This window comes from Orycteropus afer, unplaced genomic scaffold (assembly GCF_000298275.1).
Source record: "Orycteropus afer afer isolate SDZICR_OR568_19922 unplaced genomic scaffold, OryAfe1.0 scaffold00001, whole genome shotgun sequence".
Classification (NCBI taxonomy): Eukaryota; Metazoa; Chordata; class Mammalia; order Tubulidentata; family Orycteropodidae; genus Orycteropus; species Orycteropus afer.
Genome location: NW_006921588.1, coordinates 20063900 through 20085044, shown reverse-complemented (window position 1 = coordinate 20085044; position 21145 = coordinate 20063900). Strand labels below are relative to the sequence as shown.

Sequence of the window (21145 nt, the reverse complement as noted above, 5' to 3'; positions counted from 1 at the left end):
ATTAGAGGTTAAACAATGACTAATAATTAGAGTGGTTTACACTATCACAATTAATATGGATATGTGCATTTTCTTTGGTCCTAAAAACATACCTGTTATTTTAACTCCTTCTTTCGTTTCAGCTGGTACACCAACACCAAATTCATTTTCTGCAGAGACTCTGAAGTAATAAATAGCTCCTTCTTGTAAGTTCACAAGTTTGTAGGACAGGCGATTACAGTTGTTGGTCACAGAGACCCAGGCTTTTTTACTGGCCTCACGTTTTTCTATGTGGTAATTCTTCACTGGTGCTCCACCATCATTTTCAGGAAGATCCCAGGATAACACTGCAGACTCTTTGGTTACATCATGTACCATAATATTGGTTGGAGGACCAGGGGAATCTAAAACTTTGACAACTAAAGTAAGTGAAGCGGCATTCACAATATTCTGAATTGTCAATGTATACTTTCCAGAATCATTTCTGTTGGCATTTTCAATAGTAAGTGACGTACGACAGTCTGTGGAATCAATGTAAGCTCTGGTGCGAAGATCAGTGTCTGGCTTACTCCATGAGACGTTGGGTACTGGTCTTCCCCGGAAAGGCACAGTCATGGTAAATGAAGCACCAGCCTTGACAATCAAGGTCTTCCTCATTTCACTGTCAAGATCAAATACAGGCTCTTCTTCTCTTTCCTTTGCTATCTGAGGATCAGAGCTATCGCTGGGATCACTAGCACCGACCTTATTGATGGATCTCACTCTGAAAACATATTCATCTCCTGTTGTTAGTCCACTTACTGTATATTCTGTACCTCTTAAGTTCTGAATGGCAGTTGTCCAGTCAGTTTCATTAGATTTTTTGTATTCTACAGTATATCCAGTTACTGGAGCCCCACCATCAAATAAGGGCTTAACCCAGCCAATAGTTATATTTGTCTTGCCCGAGTCCACAATTTTGGGTTTGGATGGAGGCGATGGTAAGAAAACTGGATCTTCTGCCCGAATTAAGGGAGAGGTTTCACTTGGAAGGCTTAGGCCAGCGGCATTTTCTGCATAAACCCGATACTCATATTCACATCCTTCCCGAAGTCCTGTTGATTTCACTCGTAGATCATAAACTGGCTTTTTGTTTACACGCACCCATCGTAGGCTGCTTTTCTCTCGCCTTTCAATTATGTATCCAGAGATGTCACTGCCTCCATCACTTTCAGGTCTGGACCAGCAAAGTGTCATGGAATCTTTGGTCACAGATGTAATTTCCAGAGAGGTGGGTGGACTTGGAACTGTAAATGGGTCCAGTGCCTTTACAGCCACACTCTCAAGCGACTCACCAACACCATATTTATTGACACCAGTTACTCTAAATATGTATTCATTGCCTTTGAGTAGCTTGGTTACTTTACAGGATGTTGTCCTTAACTCCCCTTCACATATTGTCCATGCAAGACGGCTTGTTTCACGTTTTTCTACAATGTAATAGTCAATATCTGCACCACCATCTTCTTGGGGAGGTCCCCAGGAAAGAGAGCATTTCTCAGCAGTGAGACCATTTATTTCAAGTGGTCCTGCTGGTGGGCCAGGCTTATCAAGGACCTTGCAATTAACTGCCACAGACCGAGTTCCTGCAACATTCTTCAATGTTAGTACATACTGCCCAGTATCTCGTCTTACACAGTCTTTAACTGTTAACAAAGTATTACAGTCTGTTGAGACAATTTCTGTTCTTGCTCTTTCTTCAATTTCTTTACCATCTTTGGCCCAGGAAATTACTGGCAGAGGTCGCCCTGCAATGTCTGCATTTATCTTAAGGACCTCTCCAGCTTTGATGACAATGACATCTCGGAACTTGACATCCATCATAATTCTTGGAGCCTCAACATCGTCTTTAACTGTAATAGGTCCAGTGGATTCAGATGGTTCACTAATTGAGTCAGCAGCATTCCTTGCAAAAACCCGGAATTCATAACGCTGATCTTCAGTAAGTTCAGTTACTTCAAAGTATGTTTCTTGTATGTTAGTGTAATTGCACTTCAACCACCGGCCGTCTGGTAGTTCTCTACGTTCAATAACGTAGCCTGTGATCTTAGCTCCACCATCGTAATGTGGTTTAGACCATTTAAGTGACACTGATTTTCTTGTTATATTTGTAACTTCAGGTTGTCCGGGAGGATCACAAGGATCTCTTGCAGGCACTGGTTCACAAGATTTACTACATTTACCAATTCCAGCAATATTCTCAGCATATACACGATACTCATACATCAGTCCTTCATCAAGGCCAGAAACTTTCATCTGAGTATCGGCAATGAGCATTTTATTTGCTTTGGACCAAAGAATGCTGCTTCTTTCTTTATACTCAAGGTGATAGCCAAGTACTTGACTTCCTCCATCATTAACTGGCATTTGCCAGCTTACAATCATAGTAGATTTTGTGGCATGTACAACTTTAGGAGTACCAGGAGGACCTGGGGGACTGAATGGATACTCTGCAACAACAGCTGAAGATTCACTGTAGGAGCTCTTTCCATAGCGGTTTTCTGCACAAACACGGAACTGATATTCACTTCCTGTTGTCAGACGAACTATTTTAATGGATGTTCTTGCAACTGCTTGTGAAACTACTTGCCATGTTGTAGAAGTGGTTTCTTTCTTTTCAACGATGTAATTGCTAATTTGGCAGCCACCATCATAGTCTGGAGGATTCCAAGAAATAGATACATTGTCACAACTAACTTCATCAATATGTATAGGTCCTGGAGGTCCTGGTCTATCAAGGACAATTACAGTAATAGGAACTGTTATAGATCCAGCATTATTTGAAACACACAGTTCATAAGTTCCAACATCTTCCCTTGAAGCTTCCTTAATAGATAAGGATGTTACAGTCTTTGAAGAAGAAACATTGACCCTAGTTGTCTCTTTAAGAATCTGACCATCTTTTTTCCAGTTTACAGTGGGTTGAGGTCTTCCTTTAAACGGCACATCAATCTTAAGTTGGTCTCTAGCCTTTATGTGGAAAGTATTGAAAGGAAGCTCAACTGATGGCTTTATTTCAATATCCCTTGCAATTACTGGCACTCCAAGTTGTCTAGGATCACTTCTTCCTTTTTCATTAACTGCCGCTACCCTGAAGACATACTCTTCTCCGGCTATTAGACCAGATATAGTTGCTTCTAGAGTCTTAACTTGTGTGCAAGTGCTCCATTTTTCACTTCCTTTAGTCTGCATTTCAACTACATAACCGGTAATTTTGCTGCCCCCATCACTTTCTGGTTTCTCCCACTTAATGGTAGCTGTATTACGGGTCACATCAACAAGAGTTACTCTTCCAGGTGGGAGGGGTGGTTCAGACACTTTAACAGGTTCAGTTGTTTCAGCTGGCAAACCAATCCCATATTCATTGGAAGCCAAGACTCGGAAGTAGTAAGAACATCCTTCTTGTAGATTTTCAATTTTAAAAGTATTCTTAGTGCAATTGTTTGTAATAGTAGCATATGCTTTTCTTGTAGTTTCTCGTTTTTCAACGATGTAGTTTGTAATCTTTGCTCCACCATCAATAAGTGGTGCTTCCCAAGAGAGTATCACTGAGTCTTTCTTCACTTCTCTTACAGTCAAATTCACAGGGGCACTTGGTGAGTCAAGAACTCTGACATTAACAAAAGCTGTTTTGGAGCCACTGTTATTTTCTAATGTCAGATTATACCGACCACTATCAAATCTGGTAACATTATCAATCACCAACATTGTATAGGAGCTGGTCACCTCAATCTGGGCCCTATCAGTGAGAATGCCTTCAGCCTTTTCCCATTTAACTTCAGGTTCTGGTCTACCTTTGATAGTGACAAATAAGCGTAAAGTAGTACTTGCACGCAGAATGACCACCTTTCTGAGGTCAGCATCTAGTTCTATTTCTGGTGGCTCTAATCTTTCCTGAGCAATGACTGAACCAGGTATAGTCGCAGGTTCACCTACACCTTCAGAATTGATGGCACAAATACGGAAGTTATATTCAGTATTTTCTTTAAGCTTGGTCACTGTGAACTGTTTTCCTTGTAGTCCTGTTGGTGGAGTGCAAGTTGTCCATTCATCAGCAGCAGCTTCTTTGACCTCAACAACATAACCTTTAACAGGTGCGCCACCATCATAAATTGGCTTATTCCATGCCAGAGATACAGAAGATCTGGAAGTATCTGTCACTTTTGCATTGCTTGGTGGACCTGGTGGATACAAGGCATCACATGCACGATAGAAAACAGATGGTTCACTGTGTTCACCCACACCAGCTGCATTTTCGGCGGCAACTCTGAATTCATAGGAATGGCCTTCAGTGAGCCCAGTTACCCTGAACCGAAGATCTGTTAGTGTTTTCTTGTTGCACTTAGTCCATCTAACACCTTCTTTATCTCGTTTTTCGAGAATATAGCCCTCAATTTCAGCACCTCCGTCATCCACTGGACGTGCCCATGTTACTATCATAGACTCTTTGGTGATTGCTGAGACTTCAGGTGTTGAAGGAGGACCTGGTGGCCTATAAGGATTACGGGCTATCACAGGTTCAGATTCTAGGGGCTCGCCAATTCCATATTTATTCACAGCCATAACCCGGAAAATGTATTCATTACCGGGAAGAAGTTTAGTGACTTTGTAGTTTAGGGCCTGTACCTCAGTTGCAACTTGGGTCCAGGAGAGTCTGCTTGTCTCTCTCTTTTCAATGATGTAATGTGAAATATTAGCTCCACCATCTTGCAAAGGTGGGTTCCATGCCAGGTAACATTTTTCAGCAGTAACTCCTGAAACTTTCAGAGGCCCTTCAGGAGGCCCTGGCCTGTCAAGTACTTTTACAGTGATTGGTATAGATTTTGTACCACCAACATTACTCAATTTTAGAATATATTGTCCTCCATCAGTCCGTATACAGTCTTTGACAACTAGAGTTGTTTTCTGAATAGTGGACTTAATTTCCATCCTAGCAGCTGTTTCTTCAAGCTCTTTTCCATCTTTTGACCAAACAATATCAGGTATAGGTTTGCCACGGATATCAGCTTCAAGAACAAAAGTTTCTCCTGCGTGGACAACAATGACATCTTTATATTTTGGATCCAGTGAGGCATTTGGTGCATCAATTTCATCTCTTGCAGTAATGGCACCAGTACTTTCAGATGGTTCACTAAAGTTGCCAGCTGCATTTCTTGCAATTACTCTAAATTCATATCTTTGGTTTTCTACAAGTCCACTCACTGTAAATTCAGTTTCTAATACATTAGTAAAGCTGGCTTTCATCCAACGGCCATCAGGTAGATCTTTCTTTTCTACAATATAACCTGTTATTTTGCTACCACCATCATAGGCAGGTTTCTTCCATTTCAGTGTAACATTGTTTCTTGTAATAACAATGGCTTCAGGACGACCAGGTGGGTCACATGGATCACGAGCAACAAAGCATTCAGACACTTTGCTAGGTTTACCGATGCCAACAATATTTTCAGCAGAAACTTTGAATTCATACTCAAGGCCTTCATCAAGTCCAGTTGTTTTGAATTTGGTGTCTTGAATGGGAGTCTTATTTAACTTAACCCATAAAATGCTGTTCTTTTCTTTTTGTTCAAGATGGTAGCCAATAACTTTGCTACCTCCATCATTAACTGGCTCATGCCATTGCACAAGCATTTGATCTTTTGAAACAGATGTCACAAAAGGAGTTCCAGGTGGTCCTGGTTCTTTAAATGGGTATTGTACGATAACTGGTTTAGAATCCAGAGAGGTGCTTTTTCCATACCTGTTTTCAGCAAAAATTCTAAACTGGTATTCAGTGCCTGTTTTAAGTTTCGTTATTTTAATTGTTGTTCTTGCAACTGTTGCTGATACCATGTGCCAAGTGGTGGTAGTTGTGTCTCTCTTCTCTACAATGTAATTGCTTATCTGACAGCCACCAGTATAAGCTGGAGGTTCCCAAGATATGACCACAAAGTCTGCACTAACTTCATCGAACCGAACTGGTCCAACTGGAGGTCCAGGCTTTTCCAAAATGATAATGCTGAGATTTTCAGTCGCTGTGCCTGCACTATTTGTTGCTGTTACAGTGTATTTTCCAAAGTCATCTTTGTTACTTTCTTTAATGTGCAAAATAGTTGAGGTAGCTGTCTCATCAACATTTACTCTTGTTGTCTGTTTAAGAGGCTCACCATCTTTGACCCAAGAAATGTTAGGTTTTGGTCGCCCTATAACTGGAATTTCAATCTTAAGATCTTCTCCAGCTTGGATACTGTATGTGTTAAATGGTAACTTCAAACTAGGCTGTATAGTTAAGTCCTTGGCTATGACAGGAACACCAAGCACTCTTGGATCACTTTTTCCTTTCTCATTGTAAGCCTTGATACGGAACTGATATTCTTGTCCAGAACTCAGACCAGTAACAACTGCATTGCAGACTTTGGATTCAGCCACCACACTCCATTTTTCAGTTCCTTTGGGCTGCATTTCGACAACATACCCTAGGATTCTGCTACCACCATCATGTTCAGGTTTCTCCCACATAAGTGATGCACTTCTTTGAGACACATCAGTGAGTGTTACCTTTCCTGGTGGGGAAGGAGGTTCTGAAGCTTTCACAGCATCAACAGTTTCCACTGGAACACCAACTCCAAATTCATTTTCAGCCATGACTCTAAAGTAATAAATGGCTCCTTCTGTAAGATTCTCAACTTTAAAGCTTGTTTTGTTGCATTTGTTACTTACATTAGCATATGCTTTTCTGGTTGACTCACGTTTATCAATAACATAGTTCTTGATCTTTGCACCTCCGTCAATGATTGGTGGTTCCCATACCAGAAGGACGGAATCTTTTCTCACTTCCTTGACTGCCAAATTTTGGGGTGGTCCTGGAGTGTCAAGAACCTTCACAGTTACAAAAGCAGATTTGGTTCCACTGCTGTTTTCCAGCATGAGAATGTATTTTCCAGCATCATTTCTATCACAGTTGTCTATTGATAGTTGGGTATAGTTTAATCCTTTTTCTATTTGGACCTTATCTGTGAATTCACCTTCCTCTCGAGACCAAGTGATCTCAGGTGTTGGGCGACCTTTGAATGGTATGTGAATTCTGGCAGATCCACCAGCTCTTACAACTATTCCTTTCCTTAATTCAGAATCAAGATCAAGTTCAGGTGCTTCAAGTTTATCTTCTGGTTTCACAGTTCCAGGAATTGATGCTGCCTCCCCTAAACCAACTTTATTGAGGGCACAAACTCGTATTTTGTACTCTTGGTGTTCAGTGAGTTTTGGAATTTCAAATCGAGTCACTCTCAGGCCAGTCTGTGGAGTAACTATTTGCCATTCTTCTTCATCTGCTTTACAGATTTCTACTATGTATCCCAGGATCTCACTGCCACCATCATAGATGGGTTTACCCCAGGCAAGTGTAATTGAATTTTTAGTGGTGTCTACAATGTGTGCATTGGTGGGTGGGCCAGGTTTGAACACAGGATCACAAGCCTTATAATAAACTGTAGCTGGACTTGGTTCTCCAACTCCAGCAGCATTTTCTGCAGAGACTCTGAATTCATACTCATGATCTTCTGTTAATCCCATGACTCTTAGACGCAAATCAGTAATGCGGCGTTTATTACATTTTATCCACCTAATGCCATTTCTGTCTCTTTTCTCTACAATGTAACCAATAATCTCACTTCCACCATCATTATCAGGACGGTTCCAGCAGACAGTCATGGAGTCCTTGGCAATGTTCGTGACTTCCACACTTTTTGGTGGTCCAGGTGGCACAAATGGATTTTTCATTACTACTGGTGCAGATTCTAAAGGCTCTCCTACACCGTATTTGTTGACAGCCATTATACGGAAAATATATTCATTTCCTTCTAAGAGTTTGGTAACTTTGAGAGAATTGGTCACAACTTCTGAAGACACAACAGTCCAGGCAAGTCGACTGGTTTCTCTCTTTTCAACAATATAGTGAGAAATATCACTTCCACCATCTTGAAGCGGGACAGACCAAGTTAAAGTACATTTTTCAGAAGTGACTCCGGTAACCTGGACTGGCCCTTCTGGAGGTCCTGGTCTATCTAATACTTTTACATTTACTGGAAATGACTTAGAACCTGCAACATTGGAAGCTCTTAAAATATACTGACCACCATCAATTCTAATGGCATCTTTTATAATAAGTAAAGCCTTGAAATCTGTGTTCTTTATTTCACATCTAGCAGATTCTTCAACTTCTTTATCTCCTCTTAGCCATTCAATAGTAGGCAGGGGCTTTCCATGGACATCAGCCTCAAGCTTGAATGTTTCTCCAGCATTTACTACAATTGTGTCTCTGAATTTTGGATCCATTGAAATTCTTGGGAGTTCAACCTCATCCTTGGCAGTTATTGGTCCAGTACTGTCAGAGGGCTTACTTAATGTACCAGCTGCATTCTTTGCAATGACTCTGAATTCATATCTTTGATCTTCAGTAAGTCCAGATACAGTAAATTGAGTTTCAGTGACATTTGTGAAGCTGGCTTTCATCCAGCGACCCTCAGGCAAGTCACGTTTCTCTACAATGTACCCTGTAATCATACTTCCACCATCATATGCAGGTTTTGTCCACTGTAAAGTGATTTCATTTCTTTTAACCATTATTGCTTCTGGGGTTCCTGGTGGATCACAGGGATCTCTGGCTACATAGCATTCAGAATTCTTGCTTGCTTTGCCTACACCAACAATGTTTTCAGCAAAAACTCTGAATTCATATTCAATGCCTTCTTCGAGATTGAGTGCTTTAAATTGGGTGTCATGAATAATAGTTTTGTTGACTTTTGTCCACAAAATACTATTTTTTTCTTTTCTCTCAAGGTGGTAACCTATGACTGGGCTTCCACCATTATTGATTGGTTCATGCCACTGTACAACCATGGAGTCTTTGGAAGTGGCTGTGACAAATGGTGTGCCTGGAGGACCTGGTTCTTTGTAGGGATATTGAGCTACAATTGGATCAGACTCCAAGGCAAAACTTTGTCCATATCTGTTTTCAGCAAATATTCTGAATTGATATTCTGTACCAGTTTTCAGTTTGGTCACTTTGAGAGTAGTTCTAGCAACAGTAGCGGAAACAACATCCCATACTGTGGTGGTTGTATCTCTTTTGTGAACAATGTAATTGGTGATTTGGCAGCCTCCTGTATACAACGGAGGGTTCCAAGATAATGTAATACTTTCAGCACTGACTTCATCAAATTTAACAGGTCCTTTTGGAGGATCAGGCTTATCTAGAGTTATGATTTCAATGGATGCTGTTTTCTGGCCAACAACATTGGCAACTGTGATTCCATATTGTCCACCATCATCCTTGTGAGTTTCTTTAATGCTGAGTATGGTAAGGTCAGTAGAATCAGTGACATTGATTCTTGTGGTCTGCTTCAGTGGAAGACCATCTTTAGTCCAGGTAATGGTTGGCTTAGGACGTCCAGAAATTGGTACTTCTATTTTCAAATCTTGGCCAACCTGTATACTATAACTGTGGAATGCAGGTCTTACATCTGGCTCAATGACCAGATCTTTGGCAACTATGGGAACTGCAAGGGACCTAGGATCACTTCTTCCCTTTTCATTTACAGCAACAACTCTAAAAAGATATTCTTCTCCCTGAGTTAGGTTAGTAATTACTGCTTCAAGGGATTTTACTCGAGCACACTCTGACCATTTATCACTGTGCTTAGCTTGCATTTCCACAATATACTGAATGATTTTACTGCCACCATCGTGTTCAGGCTTTGTCCAACTCAGGGAGACACTGTTTCTGGTAACATCATCCACAGTTATTTTCCCTGGAGGTTGTGGGACTTCAGCAACCTTAACTGGATCAGCAGTATGGGCAGGCAGACCAATACCATACTCATTCTCAGCTGTGACTCTAAAGTGATAACTGCAACCTTCTTGGAGTTGATCTATTTTCCAAGAATTCTTATGGCAATTTGTTACAACAGCAGCATATGATTTTCTTGTGGCTTCACGTTTTTCAACAATGTAATTTTTGATTTTGGATCCCCCATCTAACAAAGGAGGTTCCCATGTAATTGATACTGAGTCTTTGGTGATATCTGTGACTTTCAGGTTAACAGGTGGACCTGGTGTATCCAGGACTCTCACAGTCACAAAGGCAGACTTTGTTCCACTGCTGTTTTCTAATGTGAGAGTGTATTTCCCACTATCATACCGGTTGACATTGTCAAGAACAAGAGAGGTGAAACTGCTAGTGACATCAATTATAGCTGCATCTCGGATTTCACCATCCACCTTCCCCCATTTAACTTCTGGGGTAGGACGACCTCTAATAGGAACAAATAACCTTAAGGAGCCACCTGCCCTTATATTTATAATTTTCCGTAGTTCTAGATCAAGATCAATATCTGGTGCTTCCAGTTTTTCTTCAACTATTACAGGTCCAGGGACATCAGCGTGTTCTCCAACTCCAGCTTTATTAATAGCACAGATACGGAAGTTGTACTCATGCTTTTCCAATAGCTTCTCTACTTCTAAATTTGTTTTATTGATTCCGGTTGGTGGAGTGCACATAGTCCATTCACCAACACTCACATCACATTTTTCAACAATATATCCTTGGATTTCACAGCCACCATCATATATTGGTTTGGACCAAGAAAGGAAAACTGAGGATCTAGTAATGTCTATGACTTTGGGGTTATTTGGAGGTCCTGGTTTGTAAATAGGATCACAAGCCTTTTGGTAAGTGGAAGGTAGGCTTGGTTCACTAAGTCCAGCAGCATTCTCAGCTGAAACTCTGAATTCATAGTTATGATTTTCTAGGAGTCCAGTTACTTTGAAGCGCAACTCCCCAATGAGACGCTTGTGGCATCTTGTCCACCTAATGCCCTCTTTATCCCGTTTTTCAAGAACATATCCAAGTATTTCACTGCCACCATCAGATGCTGGCCTTTCCCATACAACAATCATTGAGTCCTTGGTCACTGTTGTGACTTCTGGAGCCTTGGGTGCATCTGGCACTACAAAGGGATTCTTGGCAATTACTGGTTCAGATTCAAGAGGTTCACCAACACCATACTTGTTTACAGCCATTATACGGAAAATATATTCATTACCCTCGAGAAGTTTAGTAACTTTGCAGCTAAGAGTTTGCACATTGGCATCAACCACAGTCCAAACTAAGCGGCTGGTTTCTCTCCTTTCCACAATATAATTTATGATATCACTCCCACCATCTTGTAGTGGAGGTTTCCAAGCTATCGAGCATTTTTCTGCAGTAACTCCTGATATAGCAACAGGTCCTTCAGGTGGCCCTGGTCTATCAAGAACTTTAACATTCACAGTCACTGACCTTTCTCCTGCAACATTTTTGGCCTTCAGTATGTAATTTCCACTGTCAACACGTGTTGCATCTTTTACACTGAGACTAGTGGCAAAATCAGTGCTCTTTATTTCTAATCTAGCTGTGTTTGAAAGCTCCTGATCACCTTTTAGCCACTGAATGGTTGGTATCGGTTTACCATAAATATCTGCATCAATCTTGAATGATTCACCAGCATGAAGTACAATAGTGTCTTTGAATTTTGGGTCCATACTTATTCGTGGTGGATCTATCTCATCTCTTGCTGTTATTGCTCCCGTGCTTTCTGAAGGCTCACTAAATACTCCTGCAGCATTTCGGGCTATAACCCGGAACTCATATCTGTGATCTTCAATTAGGCCAGTTACTTCAAATTGAGTGTCAATGACATTTGTGAAACTGGCTTTCATCCAGCGGCCCTCAGGTAGTTCTTTCTTCTCAACAATATAACCGGTTATCTTGCTTCCACCATCATAGGTGGGTTTCTTCCACTGAAGAGTCACAGAATTCCTTGTGACAATGACTGCCTCTGGCCGCCCTGGTGGATCACATGGGTCACGAGCCATGTAGCATTCTGATACTTTACTTGGCTTGCCAATTCCCACGATGTTCTCTGCAGAGACCCTAAATTCATATTCAATGCCTTCTTCAAGACCAGTTGTTTTAAACTTGGTTTGAGGAATAGGTGTTTTGTTCAACTTAACCCAAAGAATGCTATTTTTTTCCTTACGTTCCAGATGATAGCCAATGACTTTGCTACCTCCATCATTGACTGGCTCGTTCCATTGTACTTCCATGCTGTCCTTTGAGGAGAATGTTACGAATGGTGTGCCTGGAGGACCAGGAACTTTGAATGGATATTGGGCTACAATAGGCTCAGAAGTGAGATATGTACTCTTTCCATATCTATTTTCAGCTGCAATTCTAAACTGATATTCACATCCAGTCTTTAATCTGCAAGCTTTTATTGTTGTCCTTGCAACAGTGGCTGACACAATTTGCCAGGTGGTTGTGGAAGTGTCCCGTTTCTCCACAATGTAGTTATTGATAGAACTTCCACCATCATACTTTGGTGGGCCCCAGGAAAGAGTAATACTATCAGCTGTCACCTCATCCATTTTAACTGGTCCAGTTGGAGGCCCTGGTTTGTCAAGAACAATAACATTAAGCGTTTCAGTAGCTTCACCGGCTGAGTTAGTCAGTTTGATTGCATAATGTCCAACATCTTCCCGGCAAGCTTCCCTTATTGTCAACAGTGAATTATTTTCTGTGCTCTCTGCATTTACTCTAGTTGTTTGCTTTAGTGGTACATTATCTTTATGCCAGGTTACAGCTGGGGTAGGACGTCCAATGAATGGGACATCAACTTTTAAGTCTTCACCTGCCAGTACAGTGTAAGTGTTGAATAGGAGTTTGAAGGCTGGTGGAATGACAAGATCTTTCGCAATTACTGGCACACTCAGTTGTCTAGGATCACTGATACCCTTTTCATTCTGGGCTGAAACACGGAAAGAATATTCTTCACCCTGAATTAATCCAGTTATTGTGGCTTCAGTGACTTTGACTGTGGCACATGTGGCCCATTTGTCACTGCCTTTGCTCTGCATCTCCACAATGTAGCCAAGAATTCGGCTGCCTCCATCATGCTCTGGTTTCTCCCAAGAGAGTGACACGCTGTTCCTTGTGACATCCATCAAAGTTATTTTTCCTGGAGGAAGAGGTCGTTCTGATGCTTTAACAGATTCTGTAGTTTCAGCAGGCAAGCCGATACCATATTCATTTTCAGCCAGAACCCTGAAATAGTAACTACAGCCTTCTTGAAGCTGGTCTACCTTCCAGGAGGTCTTGTGGCAATTTGTTGCAACAGTTGAGTAAGCTTTTCTTGTTGATTCTCGCTTTTCAACAATATAGTTGTTTATTTTTGAACCTCCATCAATGAGAGGAGGCTCCCATGTAAGTGTGACAGATGTCTTAGTGACCTCCTTTATTTTCAGGTCTTGTGGAGGGCCTGGTGTATCTAGTACTCTAACATTGACAAATGCAGACTTGCTGCCTGAGCTATTTTCTACAGTTAGTATATATTTGCCACTGTCAAATCTGTTCACATTTCCAACAATAAGAAGGGTGTAAGAGCTTGTGGATTCAATGCTAGCTTTATCTAAAGATTCTCCATGTTCCCGTGTCCATTTCACTTCAGGAGCAGGCCTTCCTTTTATTGGAACAAATAGTCTCAGGGTACAACAGGCTCTTATAGTAACAACTTTACGCAGGTCGGCATCCAGTTCAATATCTGGAGGCAGCATCCTTTCTTCAGCCTTTGGAGTTCCAGGAACAAGTGCAGGTTCCCCAATTCCCTCAGAATTCATGGCATATATGCGGATTTTATATTCCTGATTCTCAGTGAGGTTGGTGATGGTATAAGAAGTTGCCTTGAGCCCAGATGGTGGAGTGACAATCTTCCATTCATCTTCCTCTGGCAGGGCAATCTCAACCATATATCCAGTGATTTCTGACCCACCATCATAGATAGGTTTATTCCAAGCAATTGAAATGGATGATCTGCTTGTATCTAGAACACGAGGATTACCTGGTGGGCCAGGTTTAAACACAGCGTCACAAGCTTTATAAAATGGACTGGTTGCACTGGGTGCACTAATGCCAGCAGCATTTTCAGCCATAATCCTGAACTCATATTCATGTCCTTCTGTCAGTCCAGACACTTTGTATCTTAAATCAGTAAGAGTTCTTTTGTTGCATTTGACCCAGCGTTGCCCAGCTTTATCACGCCGTTCCACAATATAATTGGTGATTTCACTTCCACCATCAGAGTCAGGATGTCCCCAGCAGACAACCATTGAATCTTTAGTAATAGCTGTAACTTCAGGGTTTTTGGGTGGATCAGGGGGTCCATAAGGATTTACTGCAAGCACAGGCTCTGATTCCAGTGGCTCTCCAACTCCATATTTGTTTACAGCCATGACACGGAATATGTATTCATTGCCTTTCAAAAGTTTGGTGACCTTTAATTTTGTTACTTGGACTTCTGATGCTACATTTGTCCATGCCAATCTACTGGTTTCACGTTTCTGTACCACATAATGATCAATTTTGGCACCTCCATCATCCAGTGGAGGTAACCAGGACAATACACACTTTTCTGCTGTCACTTCAGACACACCCAAAGGTCCTTCAGGTGGGCCTGGTCTATCAAGAACTTTGACGTTGAAAATGTGTTTGGCAAAACCTCCAGGATTAGTTGCTGTTAGGGTATAAGCACCACTATCTCTTCTTGTTGAATCCTTGTTTACCAGATTTGTAGAGAAGTCTGCAATTTTTATTTCTAATTTTCCTGTGCCTTCAAGCTCCTTTCCATCTTTGGTCCATTCCATTGTAGGAGGTGGGCGGCCCGAAACATCAGCTTCCAGCTTGAACGCTTCACCTGCTTTTAATATAACTGTGTCTTTAAACTTAACATCTACCATTATTCTTGGTGCTTCAACATCATCCCTGCATGTTATAGCATCTGATGGCTCAGAAGGTGGACTAATAGCACCAGCAGCATTTTTGGCAATCACACGGAATTCATATGCAGCATCTTCTGTTAGGCCACTGACTGTAAATTCATTTTCCAAAATGTTGCTGAAGTTGGCCTTCAGCCACCGTCCATTAGGAAGGTCTCTCTTTTCAACTATATAACTAGTAATTTTAAAGCCTCCAGTGTATTCAGGCTTAGCCCACTTCAGTGTTACTGTGTGTCTAGTAATATTGAGAGGAACCGGTTTCCCAGGTGGGTCAATGGGATCCAAAGCAAACACAGGTTCAGATGGCTTGCTTGGCTTGCTTTTGCCTGCCAAGTTTTCTGCAATCACTCGGAATTCATACGCAACACCATCTGTAAGTCCACTTGATTTGAATATGTTGCCTGGTACTAATGTTTTGCTCACAGTCTGCCAGAGAATACCATTTCGTTCTTTTCTTTCAATGTGATATCCTAAAATGGGGCTTCCTCCATCAGAAAGAGGCTCATGCCAGCTGATTGTCATCGAGTCTTTGGTGACTGCAGTTACCTGTGGGGTGCCAGGAGGCCCAGGAACCTTAAATGGATAGTTGGCAACTACAGATGCTGATGTGATGCCTGGTCCAACTCCATATCTATTTTGAGCTTTTACACGGAATTGATACTCCACTCCAGTAATAAGGCGAGTGGCTTTATAGGTAGTACGTATAACAGTGGTTGCTAACTCGACCCATGTGGTACTGTCAGTCTGTCGCATTTCCACTACATAGTTGCTTATTGGTACACCTCCATCATTCTCAGGTGGCTCCCAAGAGAAGGTTACAAAATCAGATGAAACTTCATCAAATTTGATTGGTCCAGTAGGTGGTCCTGGGATATCATGGACTTGAATGGTGATGACATCACCGACCTCTCCTACAATGTTCTTTGCTGTTAATGGATAAGGTCCACTATCACTTCTTATACATTCGTTGATATTTAAGATGGTTGAAGTTGCAGTACTTTCAATATTAACTCTCTGTGTCTGTTTAAGGATTTGGTCACCTTTCTTCCATGTAACTGTGGGCTTTGGTCGACCAAGCACTGGAATCTCAACTTTGATGTTGTCACCAGCTCTGGCAATGACCAATTTCTGGTAAATGCCACGTAGATCCAATTCTGGAAGCATTGTCTGCTCTTTGACAATGACGGGTCTGCTTTCTCGAGGGGCACTTCTCCCGGCACTGTTCACTGCCATCACCTGGAAGGTGTATTCCTCCCCTTCAGTTAGATTCCGCACAACACACTCTAACCCTTTCACAGTTGTGATGTGGGTCCATTGATCAGAGCCTTTTCTTTGGGCTTCAATCACATAGCCAGTGATCTTACTGCCACCATCATGTTTTGATTTAGGCCATGCCAGACTGACCGTACTCTTAGTTATGTCCATAATATTAAGACTATCTGGAGGTGATGGTGCTTCAGAGGCTTTGACAGGTTCTGTTGTTTCTGCTGGCTCACCAATTCCAAATTCATTTTCTGCCATCACTCTGAAGAAGTATTCACATCCTTCAGACAAGCCAGTAACTTTATATGTGCATTTATGGCACTTAGTGGTGACTGTGGAATAAGATTTCCGTGTTGCTTCACGTTTCTCCACAATATAGTTTGTTATACGTGAGCCCCCATCTATCAGAGGGAGGTCCCAGTGTAGGGTGACACTCTCCTTTGTGATGTCAGTGGGTCGCAGGTTGAGAACAGGTCCTGGAGTATCTAAGACTCTGACATTAACAAAACCACTTTTCTTGCCAGCAGGGTTTTCAATTGTCATCACAAATTTACCAGTGTCATATCTGTTACATTCTGGGATAATCAGAAGAGTAAATGATTCTGTATTTTCAATATTGGCTCGGGTTTTAAGGTTGATATCATCTTTAGTCCATGTCACTTCAGGAGCAGGACGACCTTTAATTGGCACGAATATTCTAATACTGAGCCCTGCTCTAACAACAAGTGTTCTTCGAAGCTCAGCGTCTAGTTCAAAATCAGGAGCCATTTCCCGTTCTACAATTTCAACATTTGGAATCACTGCTGGCTCTCCAACACCTGCATCATTGATGGCACTGATTCTAAAGTTGTATTTTTCTTTAGTCTGAAGATCAGGGACAACAAACTCAGTGATTCTGATGCCCGTTCCTGTTGTATCTTTAGTCCAGGTCTCCTCTCCTACTTTTTGATGTTCTACAATGTAGCCAGTGATTTCAAGTCCACCATCATAATGAGGCTTGCCCCATGCTAAAGAAGCAGATTTCTTGGTAGTATCAGTGATATGTGCATTTGAAGGTGGTCCTGGAGGATCTGAAAAAAGAAACCAAAACACAAAAGTGTATATTAAGAATTTGGCTTTTGGATATGTACATAAAAATTTGCCCTTTTAAATGAACTGTGTTGAAGAAGATGTAAATACTAACATGCTGCATCTTTCATTAGAACAAAATTTGAAGCATCACTGGGTGGGCCAATTCCAGCTTTGTTTTCTGCACTGACACGGAATTCATAAGTGTTTCCTTCTTGTAGTCCCGTTACTTTGCATCTGAGATCAGAAACTGGTGTCTTTGTTGCTCTCACCCATCGCAAGCTTTTCTTTTCTCTCCTTTCTATATGATATCCTGTGATCTCACTGCCACCATCATCAAGTGGCCTTTTCCAACCGACAGTAGCAGTGTTCTTAGTGACATTCGATACCTCTGGTTTTCCAGGAGGGCCAGGCGGACCTGAAAAGGAAGCAAATTGATGAGAAATCCATGATTTCCTAAACTCTGCTGTAAATGTTTATGTACCAATTCCCTCACGTGCTTTACATACCAAATCTGTCTACCATTTTGACAGGTTCAGACTCCACAGGTTCCCCTTTGCCATACTGGTTTACAGCTGAAACCCGGAATAGGTATTCATTTCCTTGGATAAGTTTGGTGACCACATGCCTGCAAGACTGAATATCTTCAGAAACCACTGTCCACAAGAGTCGGCTGGTTTCTCTCTTTTCAAGAACATAGGACTTAATTGGTGAGCCACCGTCTTCCAAGGGGGGTGTCCATGTAAGTGTTGCTTTTTCAGCAGACACATTACTGATTTCAATAGGACCTGGGGGACCAGGTACATCAAGGACTGTTACCTTCACATGTTCTTCTTTCGTACCAAAAGGATTGGTAGCAGTGATGGTGTATTCACCAGCATCTTTTCTAGTGGCATACTTGATGGTAAGTGTGGAAGAGGTTGGGGTTGAAGTGATCTGAGTTATATCTGATGGTCTAATGTTTTTTCCTGCCCTGGACCAACTTGACTTTGGAAGAGGTTTGCCAAGAATGCTGATGGCACTCAAGACAATGGTATCCTCTGCTTTAACTGTTAACCCATCTTTTATTGTGGGATCAAGGACAATGGTTGGTGCCTCTGCAAAGGAAAAAAAAACACACACATTTTAATCAGAGAAAGAAAAAGAAGGAGGCTTGATTTGCTATTTTTATGTGCATAAAATATGAAGCAGACTTACCATATTCATCTTTGCAAATAATGGTTCCAGTACTTTCTGATGGAGCACTGATAGCACCTGCCGTATTCTTTGCTCTAATTCTGAATTCATATTTTCCACCCTCAACGAGGTCAGTAACAGTAAAGGCACAGTCTGGGACATTGACATGGTTTGCTTTCACCCACGTCTTAGAAGGTAGATCTCGCTTCTCCACTATATATCCAGTCAGCTTGTGGCCTCCATCATACTTGGGCTCAGTCCAAATGAGAGTTACTGAATTCCTTGTTACATTAATAACCTCAGGTTTGCCAGGAGGGTCTAAAACATAAAAACAAACCAGTCAAACAAATACCAATGTTTTTGTCATGCAGAAAATTCTCCTGGATTTCTTTTCATATAATGACTTACCAATTGGATCAAGTGCTACAACTGGTTCTGATGGAAGGCTTGGCTTGCCCACTCCTGCTAAATTGATTGCCATAACTCGGAATTCATATTCAAGACCTTCAGTTAATCCTGTCACTTTGAAGTCTTTCATTCTAATAGGAGTCTTGTTAGCTCTCTTCCACAAAAGGCTGTTTCTTTCCTTGAATTCAATATGGTACCCTATAAAAGACCCGGTAATATATAAATTCAGATAGAAAGTACAAATGTAACATGATTTTTAATATATGTATTTTTTCACCCAGATAACTTACCTGTATATGTGGTATGTGTGCATGTGCATGTGTGTGTGCGCGCACACACACACACACACACACACACAAAGAGTTCTTGCTGGCATATATACTCTTATTACCCAGGCATAGTGACATTTTTTTCCTTTTAGAATATGCATATTTATTGCACTGCTTATTGAAATTTTTAACTTACAGAAGTAAATATATCACTAAGAAAGTCTTTAATAACTATTACATTGGATGGTTTTTAATAAAATTAAACTTTACCTGTATGTATTGAAAGGAAAACACATATTGAATGTGTAGATAGTGCTACAAATAAGGAGCACACATTTGACTTGTTTTTCAGCAAGAAAGATTTGGGAGAAACGTAATGTAAAAGCTATAGGCTAAGACCCAACTAAATACCTGTAATTGGAGAGCCACCAGTTTTTTTGGGGTCAGTCCAAGTTAAAGATACTGAATCATGTCTCACATCTACAATATTGGGAGGTGGTGGAGCATCAGGCACATCTAGGAAAAAGTAGACAATACAAGAGTGATAACAAGGAACTTCCTCAAACCCTATTTTGCTTTATGTTTTCTAACCTTGAGATACTTACCAAAAGGATGTTTAGCAACAATTGGCTCTGATTTCAGGCCCTCTCCTACACCATATTTATTTTCAGCACTGACCCTGAAGGTATATTCCATCCCCTCATGAAGTCTGGTTACTCTAAAGGTGGTCTTCTGGACAGCTGAGGCACATGTCACCCACTTGTTGTTTACGGAGTCCCTCTTCTCCAGAATATAGTTGGTGATTTCAGAACCTCCATCATCCTTTGGAGGACCCCACTTTAAGGTCATGGCTTCTGCTGTGACTTCATCAAATTTTATTGGTCCAGTGGGGATGCCAGGCTTGCCAACGACTTTTATAGATAGAGTTCCCTCCTTTGTGCCAGCAACATTCTTAAGGGTGATTGTGTATTTTCCAGCATCAGATTTTCGGCAGTCATATACCACAAGAGTTGTGTTAACTGCAGATGACTCAACACTGACTCTTGTGTCAGTTGCTAGAGGATCTTCCCCTTTCTTCCAGGATACTGATGGCGCTGGCTTGCCTTTTATGGGGATCTTAAGCCGGAAGTTGCTATTTTCTTTAGCCAAGTAGCACAAGTCAGGCAGATCTTTTAAATCTAAATCAGGAGCCACTATAAAACAGCAGAAATAAATTGTTATTTCTAACATCAGGAAATTGACTTTTTCAAATCATGATAGTTTTTGAAGGATTTTTATATAAGCTAGTGAGTAGAGCTCGAGTGCACTTTTGATGAAAACAAAGGGAAAATGAACATGCATGGGTCAATGCTTACCAACATCATCCTTTGCCACAACAGTGATTTCACTTGGGGTTCCTTCTCCATTTTCATTTTCAGCACACACTCTGAAGGTGTATTCCTTCCCTTCAGTCAAGTCTTTTGTGGAGTACTGTGAGCTCATTGATTTCATGACTCGCTGCCACTTATTTTCTTCAGTTAGGAAATCAACCACATAGCCAATGATTCGACTTCCACCATCGCTGCGAGGCTTTTTCCAGCCTATGCTACAAGATGACTTAGTAACAGATAATGCTTTCAGGTCCACAACTGGTCCAGGGGTTTCTAAAACAAAGCAGAAATGAGAATTCTCAGCCCCAGATAACCGAGGTAATAAGACATTATTTCAAAATGATTGAGTAGTAGCTCCTTTCCTCACCGGAAGCCTTGACGGCATCACGTGTTTCACCAGGATCACCAATGCCATACTCGTTTTCAGCAAACACCCTGAAGAAGTAGGATTTTCCCTCCTCCAAGTTAGATATTCTGAAGCTTGTTTTTGGGCACTCAGTTGTCACTGTCGACCAGGATTTCCTTTCTGCATCACGTTTTTCTACCACATAGTTTATTATGGGGCTTCCACCATCAATAATGGGAGGATCCCAGGTAATATGAGCAGAATCTTTAGATATTTCCTTAACAGTTACATTTACAGGTGGCCCAGGAGTATCTGAATAAATAGAAATAAAAAATGAATGTGTAAGAATAACATACAGTACATTTTTTTAAAATCTAAGA

General features: G+C 41.3%; 1 protein-coding gene across 1 annotated transcript in view; it reads right to left on the bottom strand.

The window, feature by feature from the left end:
• Positions 1-21145, bottom strand: part of TTN (titin) — a 284216-nt gene that overhangs the window by 32468 nt on the left and 230603 nt on the right. Inside the window, 9 exon segments of the mRNA XM_042780925.1 lie at positions 93-17198; positions 17312-17614; positions 17706-18293; positions 18394-18690; positions 18781-18978; positions 19461-19565; positions 19655-20242; positions 20405-20692; positions 20787-21077. Of these exon segments, the coding sequence (XP_042636859.1) occupies positions 93-17198; positions 17312-17614; positions 17706-18293; positions 18394-18690; positions 18781-18978; positions 19461-19565; positions 19655-20242; positions 20405-20692; positions 20787-21077 (19764 nt within the window).